A 24,583-nucleotide genomic window follows, 5' to 3' on the forward strand; every position below is an offset into this window, starting at 1 on the left:
TCTAGATGAAATGCCAGGTCTTGAATATCATCTGATTGCTCTTTATCCCAAATGCAAAAATTTTGCTTGTTTACATACCCATTGAGCCCGAAATGGGCCTCATCGATGAACAAAATTTGGCTGGAAAACGTCGGATATTCTTGGAAATTTTCTCGAACTCAAAGAGCAAAGCGATGTCAATTGGGAACGTTGAAGGGCTTCAGTTCTTGCACGAGTTGTATTTTGTACAATTCCAATTTCAGATCTCGGCGTAAAATGTGCAAAGTCGTCCCATGCGGCAGTCCAAGTTGCTGCGAACGACGCCGAAACGACACTCCACGGTCTTCGTGTACACTCTCAGCTACAGCTGCTATATTTTCTTCACTACATGCTAGACGTGGTCTATTCGGCCGAATGTTATAATGAATGCTGGATCTCAAGATGTGTGACGGTGTTGCGAATAGCAATGTCAGTTCGCAGCGCCACATTATTATAAATATGTTCTACTATCAATTTGTACTATCAGTTTTATACTTTATTCGTTTATTTAATTGTGTAAACATTGACATCATCGTACATATATCTAAAATTTGTATATTTTTCACAGCACATTGACGTTACATAAATACATTCACATTTATTTTTGTATTGACTAGCATAATTCCATACTATCGTGCTCATATATAAATAATAAATATAATATGCTAATTGAGCGCTCTATTGTACTCATTGGATGAATAGAATCATTTTTTTTGCCTCAATATAACTTCGCTGCTTAAAGATATCTTTCTTTTTTGTAGACCTTCGTATTCCATCGTCATCTGACAAATAATAATATGAGCATTCCAATAAACCAACTACTAGTTCTTATAGTTTCAAAGCTCAGTCCACATAAGCACAATGCTTAGCAGCTTTCAAACAAACACTACAGTACATTTAACAGTTATGAGTAGAAATATAAAATACTGTATGTATGTGTATGATTTCACTACACAATAATACAAAGTTTTAGGTACACAGAGACTTGTACTGGAATGAATAAATATAACTTTGGAGTAACACCACAGCAGTACCAACTCTCCAACATAAGCATATTCTAACAACAGGCTGCTTAAGTTTATATAATTTTGGGTGTATAACCGCATACTTTGAACAGGTAACAATTGAGCGTATTTCAAAATTCGGAGATCGCACATTCATGCTCTTCGGCAGCTGAAAGCTATTTCCCAATCGCTGGAAAGAGTATCGGGAATGGTACCTCGCCGTTATTGGTCTTTTGTGGCGTTGGTGGTCGTGGATCCGGTTCGGTGCAACCCAATAGCCAATAAGTAGTCACTGTACCCTTACCTTTTAATTCTACATCACCGCGTAATTCCATTTGGAAGGTGCCAAATTTGTCGAAAATTGTTTTAGCCGCTGCGGAGACATGGATTTTCAGCGCTGCAAATGAAAAATAAGTATAAGTGTAGTATACGAGCATTAGAGTTATATTTTATAGAGAGAACTATAAGCCCTGTCCTCTAACCAGTTCACTAAAATTTTTATTATTTTATGTTAGGAGTAAGCTTAGAACAAAACCGAGGACAACCATATTGAACCCTAATACCATACCCTTAATTTTGCTCAGCTTCGTGACCCTATGTTATCTGGGACATCACTGTATATTTTCGCATTCATCTATGTCCCGCCAAAGTCGACTTTAGACACAATCGAGTTGAGTCTAATCGCTTTCTGAAGTCCTTTAATGTCAAACTAAGCTTTTACTTCCAGCAACCACAGATATTTCTTGCTTAGAATATCTTGGACAACTTCACTTCATACTTACAAACTCTTTGCAACTTACGTAACCCTGCTGACTCCATGCGCGACGCCGTATTGACAGTGTCGCCGAACAGACAATAATGTGGCATCTTTTGACCCACAACACCCGCGCAAACTGGACCTGCATGTATGCCGATTCTAATTTTCAACTGATAATCCGGCTTGTGACGTATGGTAAACGATTTGACAGCATCCAAGATGGCGAGTGACATCAGCCCAATTTCACGTGCATGATCATCATTACGTTCAGGTAGACCGGAAACCACCATATAAGCATCGCCAATTGTTTCGACCTTAAAAAGCAAATAATTTAAAACCTCTCTATTATTTATGAATTAAAAGTTTACCTTATACACGTCATAGAAACCGATAATACGATCAAATGTACTATAGAGATCGTTGAGAAAGGCGACCACCTCCATGGGGCCGCTTTCAGCGCAAAGTGCCGTGAAACCAACGATGTCACTGAAGTAAATGGTCACACATTCGAATTGTTCTGGTTGTACCATTTCGCCGGCGAGCAACTGTGTAGCCACAGGTCTCGGTAGTACTTGGTACAGTAATTCTTCGGTGCGGCGTTTTTCCATGCTCAGCTGTTCCGTCTTCTCCTCCACCAAACTTTCCAAGTTGTTGGCATACTGTTCCATGCGACGCAGCAAGTCATCCATTAGGTTCTCACAAAAGCCTCTTTAGTTTCGGAAGAGAAGAGATTTTTCCGATATACATATATCCGGTAATAGTAATGTTTCGGTATTCTAGTACTCACTTCATGATTAGCCGCACAGTTGATCGGATTGTCGCGAATGCCGGTCTGTCTTCTGGATTATCAGCCCAACACTTTTCCATCAGATCAAGCACATCGGGTGGACAATCGAGTTGACCCACAAAGGGACGAAACGGTGGTGATTCATGAGCCTCAACGCGATTCAATATAGTTTGCACATCCATAAATTGACGTATCATTTCATAGGGCCCACCACGCACGACAATTTCTTCCAATATTATAGCAAATGAGTAGACATCACCCTTCTGTGTGGCCGGATTACCGGGTAGCACAGTTAGCGGTAGCAATTCGGGCGCAATCCAGAGGAACTCTTATTGGATTAAAACAAATACAAAGCTTTAGACTTTATAGGTTCTAACAATCAACTCAGAAAATCTTACTGTTAAAATAGTTCTGATCCTTCACGAACTCCGACGGCGTGGTCAACGAACGCAAACCGAAATCTGATATTTTTAACACGAAACGTCCATCAATGAGACAATTACACGAGCGCAATTTGCCATGTACTTGTACATCACTGTTATGTAAGTAAGCCATACCCTTAACGATGTCATGTATGAGTGACATGCGAAAGTTCCAATCCAGCTGTATTGCCTCGTTTTCGAGCACATCCTTCAAACTGCCTTTCGGACAGTATTCGGTTAGTATGAGCACGGTGGGACGTGGCAAGTCGATGCAGGCGCCCACAAAACGCACGGTATTCTCGTGACTAACATCGCGCGCCTGTTTGATCTCCCACAAGAGCGTTGGTGTAATGTCCACCTTTTTGCGGTGTATCTTCTTGATAGCGACACGCTCGCCTTTAAAGATACCAATGGTGGTGAAAACTTGCGTCAGTGGTAGCGAGGTGCAACTGGCGATGGAGGCGCGACCGGAATGTATGTCGTATTGTTGCAGTGAGAAGTTCTCTACATTAAGCTTTTGCAGACCCACTTTGCTGCCATGAAGTCTGCCCACCTCAAGTAGCACCTCGTCCGGACGCACACGCCAAGACATGTTATTGAGTTCATTATTCAGTTTCATTTGCCTAAAACATAATTTGATATTAATTTTTGCATTCATTTCAATATTTCTAAACATGCGAAGAACTCACTTGCACATCAGATAAACGACCAGAAAGGAAAAACCGAAGAAAATTGCGAATGCAAATGTTCCATACATAATGATTAACTCTATGTAAATAAGAGATAAATATTACTTAATTAATATCTAAGAATTGTAGTAGTGGATCTCGAAATCCTATGGATCTCGAAACAAAAACTCACCATTGCCATGACATTCCGGCGCGTTGCCTAAAAAGCCACAGCGTGGTACATCCGGCGGTGGACCTTCACGTCCACCAGGCCAGTGTATCTTCTTCCCTGCCACGGCTGAATATTCGCTTTTTAAATAGAGGTATCAATGAAGTTTACTGTTCCGAAAAGCTTCCAGTCTGACAACTTACCGATGAAGTCCATAATAATGTGCCACCACCTCAAATTTGCCATTTATCGGATCTAAATCGGAAATGGAGTAATCAGCATCACGATCACCGTTATCATCTATGCGTACATGACCAGTTATGCCATGAAAATTACGATTCCACATGCGTCGTGTTATGGCCATGCCATCACGTATATCGCCGCCCTCGCTCAGGGTTTCATTAAAGGCCATGCCGAGCAAGTAAACGCCATCGTAAAATGCGCCGATGAAAAAGTTCACCTAACATTTTGCAAAGGCACAAAAAAATGGTAAAGAGATTTAAATATACTTTACTAGACATGTCTTAAGTCCATAAAAAACGCACCTCTTCACCATCGCTGAAAGAATAGTTGTAAGCTTTGGCCATAACACGCACTTTATCCGCGAAGCCTTGATACTCCGGATTGGTAGGTTGCAACAGCGAAACACGTAATAACGCCTCATAGGCCTTTCGTGCATGGCTATCGAACGCATCGCCCGCTTCCCAGTCATGATCACCCCAATAGGAACTCTGTGGCATAGTGATTATATAGTCATTCAAATTCATGAAAAGTGCTCTATTAGCTTTAGTGCATGCTTAAGGCGTAATCTCATTAATTACCTGAAATATTTCGACATCTAGAAAGACCCAATCGCCATTCGTCATTCCCAGCGTGTAAGCGGCGAGCATAAATTTACGCACTAACTCGCCACGTAAGGATAAAATGACCACTGAAATTAACAAAACGAAAAGCACAAATTACAACTCAATTTCTTATTGGAGTTAGCAGTTCATAAATCTTATTGTTCATAACAATCGATTATGTATTCGTGGCCCCTATCAAAGGTCTCTATAAAGAACAATTCCAAAATTATTCCAGAAAAAAATTGAAATGTCTTTCTACACTTCCTTCTGAAGATCTTAGTAGTATACTAAGGACAGAACCAAATACAGTAGACTAGTTCAGACCAATAATAGTCCACTGAAGGATGGAGCCTTGTGTAGAAGTTCACGTAAGTGGCGAATCATCTCTCCCCAATGTTTGGGTTTGAGATCCGCACGTAAAAACCATCCCCATTGAAAAGGTCGGCTATAACCTCGTATGCGGTGTCTACGCCAATAAAGAAGAAGAAGTCCATTCGGTCTCTCCTTTTACCAACATAAAAAACCAAAAATAACCAAACCAGTGATAGCAGCAATCTTGAAATGATGTCATTGTCCACACCACTTACCTCTTGCATACATGCTCGCATCCTTCAAGTAATTCTCATACGGTTCTTGCTCATTACCATTCAACTCACGTACGAAACTAAGTAGACCCTCTTGCCGTAGTCCATACTCCAAATTCTTGCCTACAGTTAGGGAGAAAAGGTCCGAGCGGTCGATGATCAATGCCACATGTTTCCACTTAAATTGCCGAAAAATACTGGCAAAGACCAATTTAAGACGGCACTGGCAATAAGACATGCGCGTAAGTGTGGGATATTTACTCTTGTCTTTAAACATGCCCTGCAATTTGAATGCAAAGAGATAATATCATTATGGTTTAGGAATTTTTCTAAAAGCTGTATGTGACTGTTAGTAGGGGAGCCCGGAGTGTTAAATTTGCAGTTACTGGAGCGTCATGGAGACTTAGTAGATTGTCAAGATAACGTTTAAAAAAGAAGAAAGTCTAGGTGAAGTTTTCCATTTTAGTGGGGAGAAGAGCGGGAAATTGGTGTCAAAAATGTAAAAAAAAACAGTCACATGAAAATACTCAAGCGCGTCAGTCATTTATGGTATATACGCGCATTGTATTTCTGATAATCGATATATATTAATCTGACAATCAAGTCAGGGTTGAAAGCCGTAATGACAGGTTAAAAAAAAAAAAAAATTAAGTTACTCGAGCGCGTCAGATTTTCTAAGCGAATGTTAATGAACCTCTAAAAAGTGTACCATTTAATATTCTGACAATTTCGACGTGGACAAAAGTCATTTATTGATTTTAAAACTTGTAAAAAAAAAAGGTGACCTTGAGATACTCGAGCGCGTCAGATTTTTATACAGTGGGATGAACTTGATGTCAGAGTCTTCCCAAAAGATAATCTGACAATTATATAGAGGCATATCGTTAATCTGACGATTTAAAAGTGGAAGAATTCTGTTTGGTTCTTGTTTTTGTTACAGGATGTAATAAAAACAGTGTATACATATACATATGTACATATATGTATACAATATTATATGTATTATGTATATTGTATACATATACATATGTATATGTATAGGAAATTGAATAATTTATTAATATGAAAATAGATCTAAATATTAATAAAAAAAAAAATTTAGAGTTTGTGGAATAAACTTTTTTCTTCATACGTTTCTTCGCCACAGTAAACACATTTGACACTAACGTCACTCATTTTTACAATGGATGTAAAACTGATCGCTGTAAACGAACGAAACAAACAAAAGTGTCAAGCGTTTACTAACAACAACCACGCTATGGTGATTAGTACGCTTGACCTTTTATCGACGATTTTACCTGTATCGCCCCACGCAAATTGTCAGATTATATGATTTTCGTGATTCTGACAGAATTACCTTTAAAATGAAAAAAAAATCTATCGCGCTCGAGTATTTCAAGGTGACGTTTTTTTTTTACAGATTTGTCACCCTGCTATTTCTCTAAGCCACCCTCAAACTGTCAGAATATTGAAATATACACTTGTCTTCATGCATTTAACATACCATCTCTTAATCTGACGCGCTCGAGTTTCCCGAAGGATCGATTTTTTTTCTCTAATCTGACGAACCCTCCCCAACGCACGCCTCCATATTAAGGGCTCATATTTGGTAGGGGTACATAAAAGGGTGCAATGTTTCTCCCCATATAGTTTTCTGACACGCTTAAGTAACTGCAAAAATCCCCTCTTGGGCTCCCCTACTATGTATATTTATTATGATAACCAATGTAATATTTTATTATTTTAAGGATAACCTAAATTCTCTACGTTGTTTGCTTTATTATTGGTGTCTGACCCTTTTTGACACATCCACTTTGTTTCATATTTGTTTAAAAAATATTAAAAGTCAACTAAACGGTATTAGATGAGATAATTTGCCAAGTGATTGCTTAATATAGAAAAGAAATGTAGCAACAAATATTATACATATATTTTTGTATTGCTACCACGTGCTCTTGAAAGCCTCTACGAATCTACATATTGTAATTGTTTCCATTACTAAAAAGGAGTTATAGAAGATCTCTTGAACTTTATTTGACTTAAATAATATGAGCACCATATCGATTGCAATGGAATATTCTTCAAAGGTGTGAGCAATAAAACAATTTAAATTCGGATTTTCTTGTTAATAGAAACCGTTTCGAATATCTGGGGAGTTTAATTTATACCAGGAATCAGTATAAATTTGTAAATATTGGTTTTGAAATCTAACGCATTTCGTTTTTGTAAACAATTGTTAATCTAGATTGAGTAGGCATTGTCAAGGTTCTTTTCATAAGGTCATAAAAAAAATATCTGTGTGGTGTTCAGTGAAAAGTGGGATAGAATTTCAGACTTATATGTTTGAAGCATCTCTAATCGCTTCAGTAATTTGTCCTCCAATTCTCTCATCATATCCGTACTAGATGAATAGGCTCTCGAGTCAATACAAGCATGCCAAAAATTAATTAAATTTTTTATACACTTTTTAAAAACTTCGACTGAGATGGCCCTCAGTTTTTGGGTTTTTTGGTTTTGATCACTTTTTGGAGCGGCATTCGATGAACAGACCACGAAAATATAGCAGCCGAAGCTGAGAGTGTATACGAAGACCGCGAAGATTCGATTCGGAGCAGTTCGTAACTAATCGGACTGACGTAGGGAACGACTTGGTGCATTTTACGTCAAGATCTTAAATTGAAAGCGTACAAGAACTGAAGTCGATCTTTCCACGGGACATTGCTTCGCTCTCTGGGCTCTTGAAAAGTTAAACATACGACGATTTTGACCCAAATTTTTTACAGCGATGCGCGGTTTCTGGTTCAGTTGGTATGTAAACATTTGAACGTAGAAAATATTCAAGAGCAGCCATTTTATCTAGAAAAAACAGCGCTTTGGTGTGGTTGTAGCCCGGTGGAATTATCGTCCATATTTCTTAAAAATGATACCGGTGAAAACGTAACCGTCAATGGCGACCTTTATCGCGGCATGATAACCGATTATTTAATTTCTAAAATTGAAGCTCGTGATCTCGGCGACATCTGGTTTCAACAAGACGGTGCTACTGTCCGTACATCGCATCAGTCAAAGGATTTATTGAGAGAACACTTCGGTGAACAGCCTTTTGGTTCAGTCGATTGGCCAACAAGTATCACACGATCACAGCGTTAGACTGTTTTCTGTTGGGATATGTAAAGTTTAAAGTTTATGCGTATAATCCTGCTACGATTCAGACCTTGAAGCAAAACATCACGCGTGTCGTTCGACAGTTACCAACAAGTCAAATGGTCAACATTTGAAAGGGATAATCTTCAAAAATAAATGCCAAATAATGCTCTTTCGAAAGATAATAAACATTCCCATTAAATTTGAAGTTTCTGTGTTTTTCTTTAAAAAAGTAGGAAACCTCGAACTGACGCCTATAGGGTAGAAAATGCCTTCCGCATCATCGGTGCTATCGTCACAACAGCGGTATGTGCCACTTGCAGGTCACTAAAAAGTCTCTCTCTAAGGAACCGTCGCCCACCCTGGGACCGCATTTGTATTACTTCAGACGTTCAATTTTTCTCATTGATAGATTTACATTTGCGCACCTGCGTCCAGGTCCCGAAGCAAGATTGTTGCGAATTTCTTGATAATCTCCCAGTTTGCTTCATTCTCCAGCATGACGCTGGCTAAATTGTTCGCGTTTATTGGGCCAACCAGGTTTTATTTGTTGTAATGCGCTCTTGCTCCCATACCTTTTTTCTTTCATATGCTAGAAGGTCAATTGGGGTATTACCGCTTATAACCAATATTGCATCGCCTGATGTTCGGTAGGCTGATGCAACTCTGGGGGCTCCAGTGCGGTGCACTCTGGTCATTACCTTACGCCGGTTTTCTTATTTAAGCGCGTCTGCCCAGATCTCGGCTCCCTATAGTAAGACGCTGATTGTCGTCGACATTAGGATCATTCTTTTTTCTTGGCTGGGGACTCCTATGTTGGCCATTAATCGGCTCAGTTGAGAGATGATCTCCAGCGGCGTGCTGGATTTGCACCCAAAAGGTTAGTCTGGGGTCCAGTCTTACGCCTAGGTAGTTTACTGCTTTCTGTGTCCATAGAATATCCGTAGTTGTGTGAATGGTTATCTCGAGAGGTATGTGCTTGTATGTTAGCAGTAGTAGCTCTGTTTGCTCCATAGCGAGCTGGAGGTTGAGTGCGTCGAGCCATGCTTGCGTCCGTATCATGACCTGGTTCAGCTTTCTTCGCGCTTCTTCTGTATCCCTTGCTATGATTACTGCCGCAGTGTGGTCCGCGTAGCCAATTAAATATGATTCGTTTGGCATTTCTAGTTATACGCTATATTAAGCGTCATAGCTAATGTTCCATAAATCTGGGCCTAGAATGGATCCTTGTGCTGCTCCTGACGTAACCGCTATCTGTTGTGACACTTCTCTAATTTCATACTGCAGTTTTCGGACAATAACAGACAGGCTTTAGACCAACCTTATAAAAATTGTGACTATTTCATGATTTTTTACTAAATGTGAATATATTAAATCTTAAAGCACTGTCAGCTCTAGCATCAGTTAATTTTTTTTTCTTCCTTTAATGGAATGACTTTTGGCTGCTTAAATGTCGTGTCTGGCATAATCACAGTAATCGTGCGTCTTCTCACTTATTGTCGACACAAATGACCTGTTGATGCTGCCTCGAGCACTCGCATACAAATACAATGAAATGAAAGCAGAATAAATTACAGCTTAATTGTTGCAAAGGAGCAAAGCGCTACAAAAGACATCCTTGCAAATACAACTTCAAATACATGAGTACGAATATGTAAGTATGTATATAGCCATATACTCCCGCTTGCATGTCGTTTTTCTGCTACAACTTTGCAACATCTTTCTTCTTAAAACGAGTGCCTCTCTTTGCTTACACCAGCGCCTAACGCTACTTGAGTCAGTGTACTTATAATGAAACTGCAAAAAGTTAATTAATTAAAAAATACTTAAGTACTCAGTCTAACCGCTGAATAAGGTAAATTAGTTAATTCCGACAGGCCGCAAAGCCGACGCATCGTCCACTTGGAAGACAGGAAATTACTGCCGCAAGTTGGCTATAGTGACCTTAGGCAGAAAGTGTCACTACGCAGGCAACATAACAACAACAAAAAGAGAAAGTGAGTGTATATGTGTTGGTATGTGTGTGGTTGTGTGCTTATGTTATCTACTTTTTTTGCAACTCTTCAATCACACGTGCGCAAATGTAAAACTAACGGTTTGCCGCTACTAATTTCAAGTGCGGCGCAAACAAATTCCAAAAGCCCAACAACAAATAGTTTGTTGCCTTTTTTTGCTTATCTCTTCCTCATTTTCCCTTACTTTCTTTCTTTTTTTCTACTTCTTTTGCCTTTATTTCATACAAATTGCAAAATGTCAATGTCAACGGAGTTCTAGGGGGTGGCCTTCCAAGTTGGTGCGGCGGTAAGTTTGTTGTTGTAGCGCTCGCTGCTGGCTTGCTGACTTCTGCTGACTGACACTGACCATGGCAATGACAGCGCTTGCCTTTAGATTACCACAAATAGCGGTTGCCGCAGCATGTGCCAGCGCTTACCGCTGGGAATTCGCTGCTAGCGGAGTTGAAATAAAAATCAAAGGCGATTAATGAATTCTACTGTAATACAACACATACAGCACATACGTACATATATCATTAAGTGCGCATATATTGGTGTGTGATACGCCTTTATTATGTATGTGTATGTGTGCGATGTTCCCAAGGAATTTAATGTGGCTGAGGTCGCTCCACAGAAATTATTTTAGAAAGGCATAATTTTTCCGGAAACTGAAAATTTGAGAAAAATTTAAACATGTCTTCTTTATACTAGAATTTGGCGATATATGTATAAGGCGGTGATCTGATATTAGTTAATCCTTTCCTAAAGAGTTATTCCCCACCAAATCCATTAATAAATTTAATGAAAATTATATCCCGAAGTGGTAATGCTTCATATCCATCTGATAAAATTTAAACCGGACTAACAAAAAAATAAGTTTTAAGTACTGCACATGATCTTCAATTCATTCAGCGATTTTTGTTTTTATTTTGAAGCGCCATTCGTTAGATTTTTGGCCACTTTCGACGTCATATTCGCACGTTTCGTCATTAGTAATGACGACTTTGTTGAATGTACGGTCCTAAGCTACGTTGTCAAGCGTCTCTTTTGTGTCCTCTGCTCAAAAAGAGTTTTCGCCAGAGACTCAGGTCCTGTAAATGAATTTTTGACTGAGCAAGTTCTTCAAATTAACGCAAAAATCGTTAAATACTCGATCAATTATATGAGTAATATTGCCTGTCTTATGGTTTTTTATATTTTACATGCTAAGCTTGCCTCATCCATGTGTGCAGCACCTTTATATTATATATACAGATTTATAAGCACGTCTACTCACATTTGTTTGTATAGAAGAATCATATTACCTACGTGCATTGCGTACTATTATGCAAACTATAGATACAGGGTGATTGAAAAATCATGAGAACTTTATAGAAATGCAGGAAACATTACTTTTTTTTTATACATTTATACTTCTAAATAAAATTGTGGCACAAGTCTTCTGTGTAGACTTAGGTATTCATGCTAGATTTTCCACTGTCTCATACTTTTATGGTTTTTCATTCATTAGTGCGCACATATAAAACATTCGTAATTTATTTTAACTTTGAGTATGAAAAATCCTAAACAAAAATTACAAAAAATGTATATTCTCAAAATATTTTCTAAAATTGTTTCCAATAAATTAATTAATAATAAATTTTAACATTTAATATAAATTTTAATATTTAATATACATTTTAATATTTTGAAATGTTAATTACACTTCATAACATACCGTGCTCTCATTTTTCCATTTATGAATTTTTCCTAATATGCCAGATGTTACCGTTAATTCGTCATCAGAAGGTGGCTGTGTGAGAAATTAAATATAAAAATATTTTTAATTTTTTTTTTACAAAATTTTTTTTTACTATGAGTAATAGTATGCATACTTAGTGTTAAGCTATACAAAATAGAAAAATTAACAGAAAATAAATATTATAAATAGTTTTAATTATAAAAAATTAAAAAATAACTAACAAATATTTTTTAATATTTAATAATAGTAAGGAAAGTTTTAGCGGTTAAATTACCAATTACCGTACTGTAAAATATTAAAAAAAAATTACATAAAATTTTCAAAAAATAATTAATAATAAAAGTCATGAAAAAAATTCTGCTGACACTAGTACTGCGTGTCTGTCGTGCAAGATTTATATGTGTTTGTATTTTATTATTTATTCCACTTAGTTGCCATATTATTTTTAGATTATCATAGTTTTCGCGGAAAATATTTTGTTGTATGTGCTTTAAATTTATTTGATAATCTTTTTTTAAAAAGCTATTTTTTAATTTGTTTTTTTTTTTTTAATAATTATATTTTTAATAATTTTTTTTAACAATGATTTTGCTTAAAATTTCTTCTCCATTAATTTAATAATATTTATTGCTTTTTCGTTGCATCTAAAGGTATACATATTTGATCATGCAGCATATAGTGCATATGAGTAACATTTGAGTTACTTGCTTGCTTTCGGTAATCAGAAATTATGTTATGGTTTTTAATACTTATTATTATAACCAACTAAAAAAATTTGTTATGTCGTTATATATGTAAGTAACCAAATAAAATTTTATATTTTCAAATTCAAAGATCCATTGATAGTTGTAGCTCACCTGATCACCCATACCGGTAATGATCGGAGAATTCCAATAGGCAGCTAGACGTGCCACCGGCTCCAAAGCAAATGCACATGCAGGTCCAATAAAAGCTATGACGTCGTCCTTAAAATGCATGTCAGCGGCCAAACCAGGTGCTTTTGCACCGGAACAGGAAGGATAACTAAAGGGGAGAAAAAGTATACATTAGAGGCAAATAGTATATATTTGCACAAAGTGCCTAGATAGAACATAGAGACTGGATATTAGTAATAAAATATTATATATGAGGTAGAATATAAAATATTTATAATAATTTTTTTATAATAATTAAAAAAAAATTATAATAATTTTCAAAAAAATTTACATATATAATATTTTGATTAGACATTCGAAAGCAAGTTTAATGTAAATTTAAATGTAATTTTTAGTGTTATTATTATGTAAAAAACATCTTTATTTCACTAAAACATTTACCCGCACTTACTGAAAATCATAATCCAAATCAGTACTTTTTGACAATAAAAAAATTCGACAAAATAAAAAATATTTTCAATTGCAATTTCCTTAAAATCCCTCCTTTACATATTTCTGCAGCCTTTTGTGAACCCCATCCAGCCAACGCACTCATTAAAACGCAATTATCGCAACTGATCTGCAACTCTCTACTTTACTCTTGAAGGCCACATGTCAACAAACTATGCATTTTCAATTATAAAATCCGGCAATTGCGAAGGACTAAGCATGTCTCAGCATAAGAAGGCAACAAAGCAATTGCAATGTAAATAAAACACCCCCCAGTTGAGCGCTCAATATGCAACTGCAAATGGAAATACATTTGTAGTGAAATGCGCCACGGGGCGTATGAGTAACAATTGATTTGCGCTGCTTTACATGCATTCACATTCGGAGGCATTGACGGCAAGCTCACTCTGTATTAATTTCTTAAAGCGAGCGCCAATTAAAAGCGCTGCGCGTAATACTTTATTGCTTTCCCACTTAAAATTTGTTTGTGTAAATGTGTGTGTGTTTGCGTGTTGTTGTTTTGTAAGACTTGCACTCACCTTGCTTGCACTTTGCGCAATTTGATTTTATGCGGCTTCAAAAATTCCCTATTAATTACATCCAATGCCAAATCCACGGCGGGTCCACAGCGCTCCAGATCGAAGGGCGAATCTTTTATAAATAAAAATTGCATAGGGTAAATGATTAAAACTAAAAAAAATGTATTTTTATTTTTATTACATTTTTGTTTTTATTTCGAAAATCTTAATTAAAAATAATTTTTTAAAATTTTAGCACCAAATAAACGATTGGAAAATTAAAAAAAAAAAATACAAAATTTTTAAGTAATTTTTTTATAATTTTGTTGTTAAGTACTTTTTTTTAATAATTAAGAAAAACTTAAAATTAATAAAAAAAAATTAATTATTTAAATTTTTTTTTAATAAAAATAAATAAAAGTTATAACGATTGTTCAAATAATACGTTAAAAAATAATTCAATTAACATTTAAATATTTTTTTTTATTCCGAAAACCTTCATTAAAAATAATTTTCAAATTTCTAGTACCAAAAATTTAAAAATTAAAAAATTTTTATAAAATTTTAAATAATTTTTAAATATTTTTGTTTAAATAAAAATAATAATTAATTATTTTTTTTTTAATTTTTTGTTAATTTTTTAATTTTTGTTTTTAATAAAAATAAATAAAAAAAAGTTGTAATCCCAAATACTGGATTAAAAAATAAAAAACTAAGTGTTTTTGAATTTTCATTTTTTCCCTTGCGTTTTCTTCGTGTTTGGAGTCATGATTTTCAATACTCTAGAGTAACAGTCGTTAAACCTACACATACAAACGACTTTTATTTTTTAAATTTTTAATTCTGATTTTACAAATAAAATTAAGGTTTGCAAATTTTTTAAATGGATTAAAATTTATATTGAAAAAAATATATTTTTAATTAGAAAAAATAAATTAATTAAGAATTTAATTAATTAAATTTAAAAAATTAAATTTATTAAAAAATGTAAATTTTTTATATCAAACTCGGAATTGACAAGTAATTTTTAATCCTTTTTTTAATAAAACAAATTCCTTACCCTGGTGGCAACTCACTGATGTTAAGCTAACATTAAATATATTACTGATTTACCAAACAGTGCACTTATACTAATACATATACCATATGTGCATAAACTCTCCCCAAACCTACCCAGATGTGAAGCCATCAACACACCCACATTGTACACGCGCAAGCCGGTCAAATCATACTCGATGTTCTCGCGCTTCACCACATGACCTTGCCGGTCTTCGTACACATATCCACTGTCAGGGCCAAAGGTGACAATTCCACTGGAATTCAACGCCAACTCTGCCAATGTCGACGTCGCCATCGTCGACGCCACCACAGTCACATTCGCTTGCGGATCGACCGCAATGTCGATCGACATATCCAGCAAAGCCGTGTGATTCAGCTTGCGTGTGCTAACGGTTGTATGTGTTACTGGGATTTTACCTGTGGCGGGCGACAATGTGTCTACGTGGTAGGCTAAGGTGTGCAGCGCGAACAGCAGGTAAGTGATGCTCATGGCAATAAAGGCGCTGGTGTGTGTGTTCAAATTGAATGCATGCATGGTGGAATAATCGCTGGCGCTGAGCAGGATGGAGACAGGCTGGTGGCTTAGTGTGGGGTGCGTAGAGAGCGACAAGTGGGGTCTGAGTTGTTTATGCGCGACTATGTTGCTGTATCTGCGGTATACAGTGGTGGAAGTGGTGTAGCGTTGCGCCACATTTGTGGCATCCACACGCGTGGCGAAGAGTAACGTTTATTGAAACTGTTATTTTGCTAGCTCTATCGTCCGTCGCTGTTTGCTTTGCAATTGTTATTTCACATATTTCGTAAGATAGCCGGTGATCTGTTGTAGTCAGAGAAGGCAGAGAGAGAAAAGGAGTTAGTTTTCAACTGATTCTTTGATTGAAACTTTCTAGATTTGATTAAAAAGGTGCAGTGGAAATGCGTTCAACATGTTGCTACAAAGTATAATAATATTGTTCAGCTAACTGTTATATGTATCACCTAAAACTAATATACATAGATAAAGGATTATATAGGCACTTATGCGACAATTTTTCCAGACCTCGAAACACTTTTCAGAAGAAATTTTTGGAATGGCCTTCAGCTCCTTCAGCGATTTTTTTTTTTATTTTAGCTCTACTAAACTACTCGACTAAAAAAAAGGTTTCAAGGAGCGGCAGTTTCAGTTTGGGGAATAAGAAAAAATCACATGGAGCCAAATCTGGTGAATATTGTGGCTTATCGATGGTATTCATAGCATTTTTGGCTTGAAATTCGGTCATAATCGGGGATCAACGCGATGGTGCATTATCATTTTGTAAAATTCATTAACAACTGTTAACTGTTAACTGTTCTTTCACAATTCCGGCCATTTTCGACGGACGCTCTCACGCAAACACCTCAATACGGCAAAATAAAACTTCTTATTGACCGTATGTCCCTCCGGAACATATTCATTATGCAAAAGCAATGAATCAATTTGATTTTTGAGCGGGTTTGGCCTGGTTTTTACCCACTTTCCCAGCAGATAAAGTCTCAGACCTTAGGTAATTGATATTTTTTCGAATTCTTTTATTTTTCCGGTTCATTGCCCTTAAATATAGTAATATCATTTCATTGTATGTATTTTAGTTTTTTCCATCTTCCACTTTTTATTTTTAATTATTACAATTTTTTTTTGTTTTTTTTTTTTCTTTTGAAGACATCAGCGAAAATCAAATCTTTCCACTTCTGACTAGGACACAACTCAATTACTTCTGCATTATTAAATTCAGCACTTTCAGCAATAACTGTTTTACATAAAGCTTTTTGAATTAAATAGATCTGAAATTAATTCAGTATTAAAGTGTTTGCTGCGTTTACCGTTTCTAAAGCTTCAGCGCTGGCACTTTAATTAATTTTTCTTCGTGCTTTTTTTTAGTTTTCTGTTTTTGGGCAGTTATTTAAAAGTTTTTTATTGAGTACAATTAGGTTTTTTGGTTTCTGTTTTATACTGAATTACGAAAACATATTAAAAAATAAAAAAAGTTTTAATTTACTAGTTAAATTCTGTAAAATCAATTTTTTCAGCCTTCTAACTGTAGATAACCCCTTAAATAAATGTTGTTATGGTTATAAATTTAATATTCTTTAATTTTCCAAAATTTTTGACCAAATGAAAAATTGTTTAATTTAAATAATTGCTTTTTTTTAGATTATTAAATTAAGGTTTCTTTGAAATTTACTTTAATTATTAAAAAAATTATTTTCATTTGAAATAAATTATAAATGATTAATAAAAATGTAGGAATTTTAAATGAAACACGCACGTCTTAACAATTGAAAGGTTTATTCAGGAGTAATAGAAACATGGAATTGGAAACAATATATTGCATGTAATTATGTACGAATTCGAAATCGAACATATGCATTGTCTTTAGCAGGGTTGCTTTTTCAAGTAACATTTCAACAGCCCTCCTCAATGCAGATGTTCTTACAAATGCTTTGTATCTTATTTCATATTCAATAACCCTAAAAACTCGTTGTGCTTCTTCTTTGGTAAATTCTTCGTCAATATGTCAGCTATCATCTGGTTTGTTGATACATATTCCAATTTGATTTCACCTCGTTCAACTATATCTCGCACAAAATGATACCTGATGTCTATATGCTTAGTCCTTGCATGGTGCACTGGATTCTTTGCAAGGTGCTGAGCACTAAGGTTGTCCCCATATAACACTGTTGATGTTCGTACATTACCACAACCAATTTCTATAATTATGCGTCTTAGATGTAACGCCTCTTTTACTGCAGATGACATAGACAAATATTCTGCCTCGGTGCTACTCAAAGCAACACAATCTTGTTTTTCTGATTTCCAGGAAATCGCACCACCAGCTAAGAAAAACACATAGCCAGTATAAGATCGACGGTCAATTCTATCGCCGCCCCAGTCTGCATCTGCATACCCCTTCAGTGGTTGATTGCACGCACGATAATGCATTTTCATATCTATAGTTGCAGCTAAATACCTCAATATATGCATTATGCCCGCCTGATGCTCACTATGCGGATCTTTGTTACGCTGTGCCAGCTTTGCTACGGAATGGAAAATATCTGGCCTCGTTGAAAGTGCTAGCCACATCAGCGCACCCATTGTAGACTGATAAGATGTCTGGTCTACCTTCTTGCAAACGTCGCTGTCGCATGCCACTTGAAAACCAACATCTAGTGGTGTATATGCCGGTCTGCATTCACTTATACGATGTTGCCGTAACAAATCTTTTATGTACTGTGACTGCCCAATTGAAATTTCGCCCAATTCGCCATCTCGCTCTATCTGCATACCAAGAAACATATGGAGAGAACCTTTGTCGACGCACTCGAACCTTTCACATATTTTTGCTTTGACGTCAACCAACACTTCCTTTGACTGGCATGCTAAGAGAAGATCGTCAACATATACAAGTATCAAACAAAGGTTACCTTTTATGTCTTGCTTATAAAGACAGCGTTCACTCTCACACTGAGTAAACCCAATGTCACGCAATGCTCTATCTAGCTTGGAATTCCATTCCCTGCCACTTTGTTTCAGCCCGTATATAGCCTTGTTTAATCGCAATACCTTACGCTGATTATCGCCACTACAATAACCCTTCGGCTGCCTCATATAAACAACATCCTTCAGCTCGCTATTTAGGTATGCTGTGCATACATCCATTTGGTGCAGGAACATTTTTAATTCTGCAGCCAACGCCAAAATTAGCCTTATGGTTTCGAAACGACAAACCGGAGAGAAAGTGTCAACATAATTAACACCGAACTGCTGCGAACATCCCTTCGCGACCAAACGCGCCTTATAGCGCTCAATGTTGCCGTGCTTGTCTCGTTTAAGGCTATATACCCACTTGCAACCAATAACCGACTGCCCCTTAGGCATATCTACGAATGACCATGTATCATTTGCACTGAGAGCCTGGTGCTCCCTGTTCATCGCATCTTGCCACAAAGACGCCTGCTCACTTGCCATCGCTTCTTCATATGTTTGTGGAATCTCAACATCACTTGTGTTCATTGCATTCAACACATTATACTGCTTCTTAGGACGCCCTGGCCTACCCGTTCTCACCAACTTAGGCCTACCCGGTGCATATTTATTTGGTTGCTCATCTGCGCTAAGATATTCATCGTTGCTGCTCATCTGATTTGCTTCATCGCCACTCTCTATGTTATCATCTTCACCGTCGTTAACTATTGCGTCACCAGCACTGCTTATGATGTTATTACCTTCGTTTGAGTATTGCTGCATGTGCCCGAATTCAAAGGCCACCTCTTCATTACCAGCGCTTTCTATGCTACTTGCTTCGTCGAACAAAACATCATGCTTTTCGACCACTTGACGTAACTCCGCATCATACAATCGGTACGCTTTGGAAACTAGTGAATAACCGACCATTCTCAACTGTTTACCTTTTGCCGCAAACTTTTTATGATGAGTTTTCTCTAATGCTACTGCTGCTGACCCAAACACTTTTAAATGTTTCACTGTAGGCTTTTTTTCAAACCAAGCTTCATAAGGTGTTTTATTGTTCAGCGCCTTTGTTGGCGCACGATTTCGCAAGTACACCGCCGTAGCTACTGCTTCTGCCCACAACGCCGCATTCATACCCGAATGTACCAGCATGCTCCTGGCCATTTCAACCAGCGTTCGATTCGCCCGTTCCGCTACACCGTTCTGCTGTGGCGTGTAGGGAACCGTCAACTGTCTTACAATACCATTTTTCTCAAAAAATTCATTAAATGCGCTGTTGATAAATTCACGACCGTTGTCGCTTCTGACTGCTTTTATTTTTCTGCCCGTTTGCCTTTCTACCATAGTGCAAAAAGTCACAAACTTCTCAAATGCTTCCGATTTCGATTTCAAAAAATAAACGAAAATTCTCCTTGACATATCGTCAATGAATGTCAAAAAATATTTTGATGCACCCAACGATTGTGTATCAAACGGCCCACATACATCTGTATGTATTAACTCTAACACGTTCTTTGATCTATTTTCTGTTGCTTTTGGATGTGGCTGTGCTTGTATTTTGCTCATCATGCATGTTCTACATGCCGGCTTCTGAGAAAAATTCACTTCACCCATCCCATGTACCAACAATTTATTTCGAAGTTCTGCCAAACTCGCGTAATTCAGGTGCCCATACCTATTATGCCAAAGCATTGCACTATTCTGAATGATACTGAAACAGCTGTTTCGTTTATTTTCGAAGATAAACAAATTGTTTATTTGTTTCAACCGTAGAATCTCAACACCATGCTTCGTCACCATAGCCTGCTTGTTTGCGAAACTGACATCGCATCCCATTTCAACGGCACGACCGACCGAAATAAAATTTCCCCTCATACGTGGGACGTATAACACATTGTTTAATGTTAATACAGTAGTGTCTGTAAAAATCTTCACGCTGCCTTTACCCTCTGCCTGCAAACTGTTCTCACCTGCTAACGTGATCAACTCCGAATGTTCCACAAAGTTCGAGAACATGTTGCGATCGCAACACATGTGTGCTGTTGCGCCACTGTCCAAACACCATTTCGTTCCGTTAAACATGTTGCAGCCCGATGTTGCTAACACAGTAAATGAATACTGTTTCTGTTGCTTCAACTTGTCGTTTTGTTGCTCACTCCGCTTAGCAACACAATTTGCCTTTATGTGCCCACGCTGTCCACAACGAAAGCAAATGACATTTTTTAACTGTTTCTTTTCGCTGCCCTGCGCCGACTTCGCTGCAAATGCCTGCTGAACGCTGCCTTCAACCTTTGTGACTGCGTCGCCTGTGTTGACTCTACGTTCGCTTTCTTCGAGAAGTTTCAGCTTCAATACATCAAATGTTGGCAGACTATCTCGCGTTTCCATCGCAATGACAAAGTTTTCAAACTCTTTCGGAAGACTCGAGAGTAATAGTATGGCAATAAGCTCATCATTGAGCGAAATGCCCACTTCAGCCAACTTATCTTTGGCCGTGGTAAACGCATTTAAGTACACTGCCACTTTTTCACCTTCAACCAATTTGAGGTTAAGTAGCCTCTTATACAGTGACACCTTTCTAACGGGACCGCTTGGCTGGTACACTTCCCTAAGCCTTTCCCATGCATCTGCTGCCGTCTTACAGTGCTTCAAATAATTTAATTGCGAGGGTTTTACACTGAGTGTAATCATCGCAAGTGCCTTCTCATCCTGCGCCGTCCACTTTGCCACAGCCTCACCCTCGGTGCCTGCTTCTGACTTTGGGGACTCGCCCGATGCAAGTTTCCATAGCTCTGCATGTACCAATACACTTCGCATTTGGATACTCCAAGAATCAAAATTATTCTCGTCCAATTTCTCTATTTGGTACATAGCACTCATCTTGCTAATTTCCTCGTATAACTTTACTTTGTTCACCGTTACTTATAGCGGGGCCTGGGCCCATAACCTGTAGGAATTTTAAATGAAACACGCACGTCTTAACAATTGAAAGGTTTATTCAGGAGTAATAGAAACATGGAATTGGAAACAATATATTGCATGTAATTATGTACGAATTCGAAATCGAACATATGCATTGTCTTTAGCAGGGTTGCTTTTTCAAGTAACATTTCAACAAAAAATGTAAAAATTAATAAATTGTTTTAATATTTTTGTTTTAACTCTTTAAATTATTTCTGATTTTTATTTTATAAAGCATATTCCACCTTTTTTTCTAATTTAAATGATTTTAATTAATTAATTTAAATTTCTTATGGTCAGATTAATTTCAAATTAAACAATTAATTACTTATTTTTTGAAATAAAAAAAAAAAATTTAAAAATAAATATAACAGGCTTTTTTTTAAATCTAAAATTTATAGCCAATTATTTCCTTAAATTTCTTAAAATTATTTATATGTATTTAAAATTTTTGTTATTTATTTAATTCTGTTATTTCAAGATTTATACTAATTTTTTTAGTGAAACTGATTTGAGTTTTTTGTTACCAGATTTAATTAATAAACTTATCTTTATATATATAAATCTTCTGACCGTGTGTTTGCCTTGAGATTGCTCCTAAACGGATGGGCCGATTTTGATGAAATTTTGTCTGTACGTTCAAGGAGATTCGGGAAAGGTTTATGTTTACAATTTGGTCCACTGGAAAATGTTTTTTAAATTATTTTTTCATTTTTAATCAATTTTTAATTTTGTAATGTTTGATCGATAGATGGCGCTACCATCGCAGTATCCAATATTCAAACCTTAAATTGGCGTAAACGTGTATGAAACAAAACGATGCCAAAGTAAAAGGCGATATCGTTGGATATATATCATTATGAGGAAAAGTCGGAAAATTGGACATTTCTAAAAAGTAAATTTTTTCCATACACATTTTTTTTTTCAATTTTTGTTTATTTTGTTTTTCAATATTTTGATTTGTAAATTATTTGATTCGTTCAATTTCGGTCGCTTGCTTTTTTTTTCGTCTATTCAAAAGAAAAATTATTGAAAATTATTCAGTGAAAACTTTACGTGTGTTTCACACAAAGAGGTCAATTGCAGATTGAAATTTGTTACGAAGCCACCAAGAGGTCGACCTAATATCGGTCGGTGTTCTTTTTGCCAACAAAGTATGGCAGGCCAAGGCAAGGCAAGGCAAGAAGTACTCCCGGATGCGGAGACATACGTTCGGAATTATAATTCGCGGTCAATCAGTAAGTGATCGTCACGATGTTACAGCACGACTTTTCCTACAACAGTTACGATGTTTGATTGTCTTTATCTTGAAGCAAAGTATATGTGGTGCTGTTGGATGAGATGTACTTTGTTGAGTGGCAAAAACCTCTATTTTGCATGCACACATTCTTCTTTGGATGATGGTTACACCATAATATGATTCATGGACCTTGCGGACATTACAATCCCACTTCGGTTTGTATGTCTGACAATAAATGCACGAAACACTATTCACTCTGCTTTTCTTTCGGAAGCACAAACTAGAAATGGTAGATATCAACTCTATCGGCGTCGCTCACCAGATAACAGAACGTTCAGCATTCAACTTAGAAGAGTGAATATCGAAGTTGACAACACATGGATCGTACTGTATTCACCATTATTGTCTAATTCACATTCAAAACTCATATCAGTGTTTAGTATTGCAGTTTGGTGAAATCGATAAAATACGTTTGGAAATACGTGACCAAAGGAAGCACAACTTTCGTCAGTGATCCATTTGCAAGGACATTCGGAAATACTTTGATATTATAATTGGGATGCATCGTCGAAGAAATAGTTACGCAGAAAGCAAGGCCAACCAGTAGATTGACATGCAGGTGTCTTATCAACTAATGCATTAGGACGAATTTACACAATCCACCCGAAAAACAACGATTGTTTCTACCTTCGGTTGCTATTGATTAAGGTACGCGGTTCAACTTTATTTGAGTCATTGTTTACTGTGAATGGTATATGGGAATATGTGAAAGTTTTGGAGAAGTAAGCCAGCAATTACAAATGCTGGAACACGTTAATCACTGGAATGAAAATGAAGTTCGCATACTTTTCGATATAAAGATTGTCAAAGACATTTTACATCGTCTTCGCTAAAAATTGGAAATGGTACAATAACGGTTGATACTTCCGGTGGTTCGATATCAATTCCATCTTCCCTTTATCAATTCACGAAAGATGAACTCATCACGAATGTTCGGACATTGGCCAAATTATCGTAACTACGATTCCTTAAGTGCACGCGCAATGTTAGCTGCCAAAAATACCGATGTTGATGACTTAAACTGGAAGATTCAAAGTCAAATTCCGGGAGACTTGCGTTCATACAAATCAATCGATCATCTTGACAATGACGACGACGCCGTCAATTATCCAGTGAAATTTCTAAATTCTTTGGAGAGGCTTGGTATGCCACCGCATCCTGTGCGTCTCAAAGTTGGACCTGTCATTATTATGTTTCGCAATCTTCATGCACCGAAACTGTGTAATGAAACCCGACTGATTGTGAAGCACCCATCGAAAACAAGGGCGCAGAATGCTCGATTGTACGAATTCCTTTGAGTTCTAACGATTTGCCATTTCAGCTCAAATGTATTCCGTTTCCAGTGAAAATTGAATTTGAGATGACGATCAACAGGATAGTCGCATAGTGGGTGACATAAATTTGAAAATGCTATGTTTTTCACACGGCCAGATATAAGTGGCGTGCACACGAGTTGGAAAACCATCTTCTCTGTACATTAACGCACCGGGACAGAAACCAAAAAATGTTGTTTATCAAGCTGCGTTACATTGAAAAAAATGTAGAAAAATCTCAATTAAATGATATCAACACAATATGAATTTTCATTTCAAATTTCTTTTCATTTCAAAGCATATAATTTCACGCAGGACAACGGCTGCGGGGTCAGCTAGTTTTATATAAATTTTCAATAAGTTGATTTTTTATTAATAAAATAACATTAAAAAATATCATTTATTAATTCAAATTTAAATTTCAAGTAAATTTTTCACATATTTTTCA

General features: G+C 36.6%; 2 protein-coding genes across 4 annotated transcripts in view; both read right to left on the minus strand.

Moving 5' to 3' along the window:
- LOC105230125 (atrial natriuretic peptide receptor 1) overlaps positions 1–24,583 on the minus strand; it is a 111,701-nt gene that overhangs the window by 66,680 nt on the left and 20,438 nt on the right. The gene's annotated exons all lie outside the window — the stretch shown is intronic.
- Positions 513–15,893, minus strand: LOC105227790 (atrial natriuretic peptide receptor 1). Its single transcript, XM_049453581.1, has 15 exons — positions 15,189–15,893; positions 14,037–14,148; positions 12,991–13,156; positions 12,110–12,184; positions 5,258–5,534; positions 4,647–4,756; positions 4,371–4,556; positions 4,029–4,285; positions 3,850–3,965; positions 3,678–3,756; positions 2,965–3,611; positions 2,567–2,894; positions 2,148–2,487; positions 1,823–2,093; positions 513–1,419 (listed from the first exon to the last, which is right to left on the minus strand). The coding sequence occupies exons 1-15, from the start codon at positions 15,607–15,609 to the stop codon at positions 1,199–1,201; spliced, it is 3,606 nt and encodes a 1,201-aa protein (XP_049309538.1). The 5' UTR covers positions 15,610–15,893; the 3' UTR covers positions 513–1,198.

The sequence above is a fragment of the Bactrocera dorsalis genome, chromosome 3, assembly GCF_023373825.1.
Source record: "Bactrocera dorsalis isolate Fly_Bdor chromosome 3, ASM2337382v1, whole genome shotgun sequence".
Taxonomy (NCBI): domain Eukaryota; kingdom Metazoa; phylum Arthropoda; class Insecta; order Diptera; family Tephritidae; genus Bactrocera; species Bactrocera dorsalis.

Coding starts and splice junctions, on each gene's coding strand:
- LOC105227790 (XM_049453581.1), bottom strand. CDS start 15,609: ATGCATGCATTCAATTTGAACACACACACCAGCGCCTTTATTGCCATG. Junction 3,966..4,028: donor CATTATTATGGACTTCATCG/GTAAGTTGTCAG, acceptor CTATTTAAAAAG/CGAATATTCAGCCGTGGCAG. Junction 2,895..2,964: donor GGATCAGAACTATTTTAACA/GTAAGATTTTCT, acceptor TAATCCAATAAG/AGTTCCTCTGGATTGCGCCC.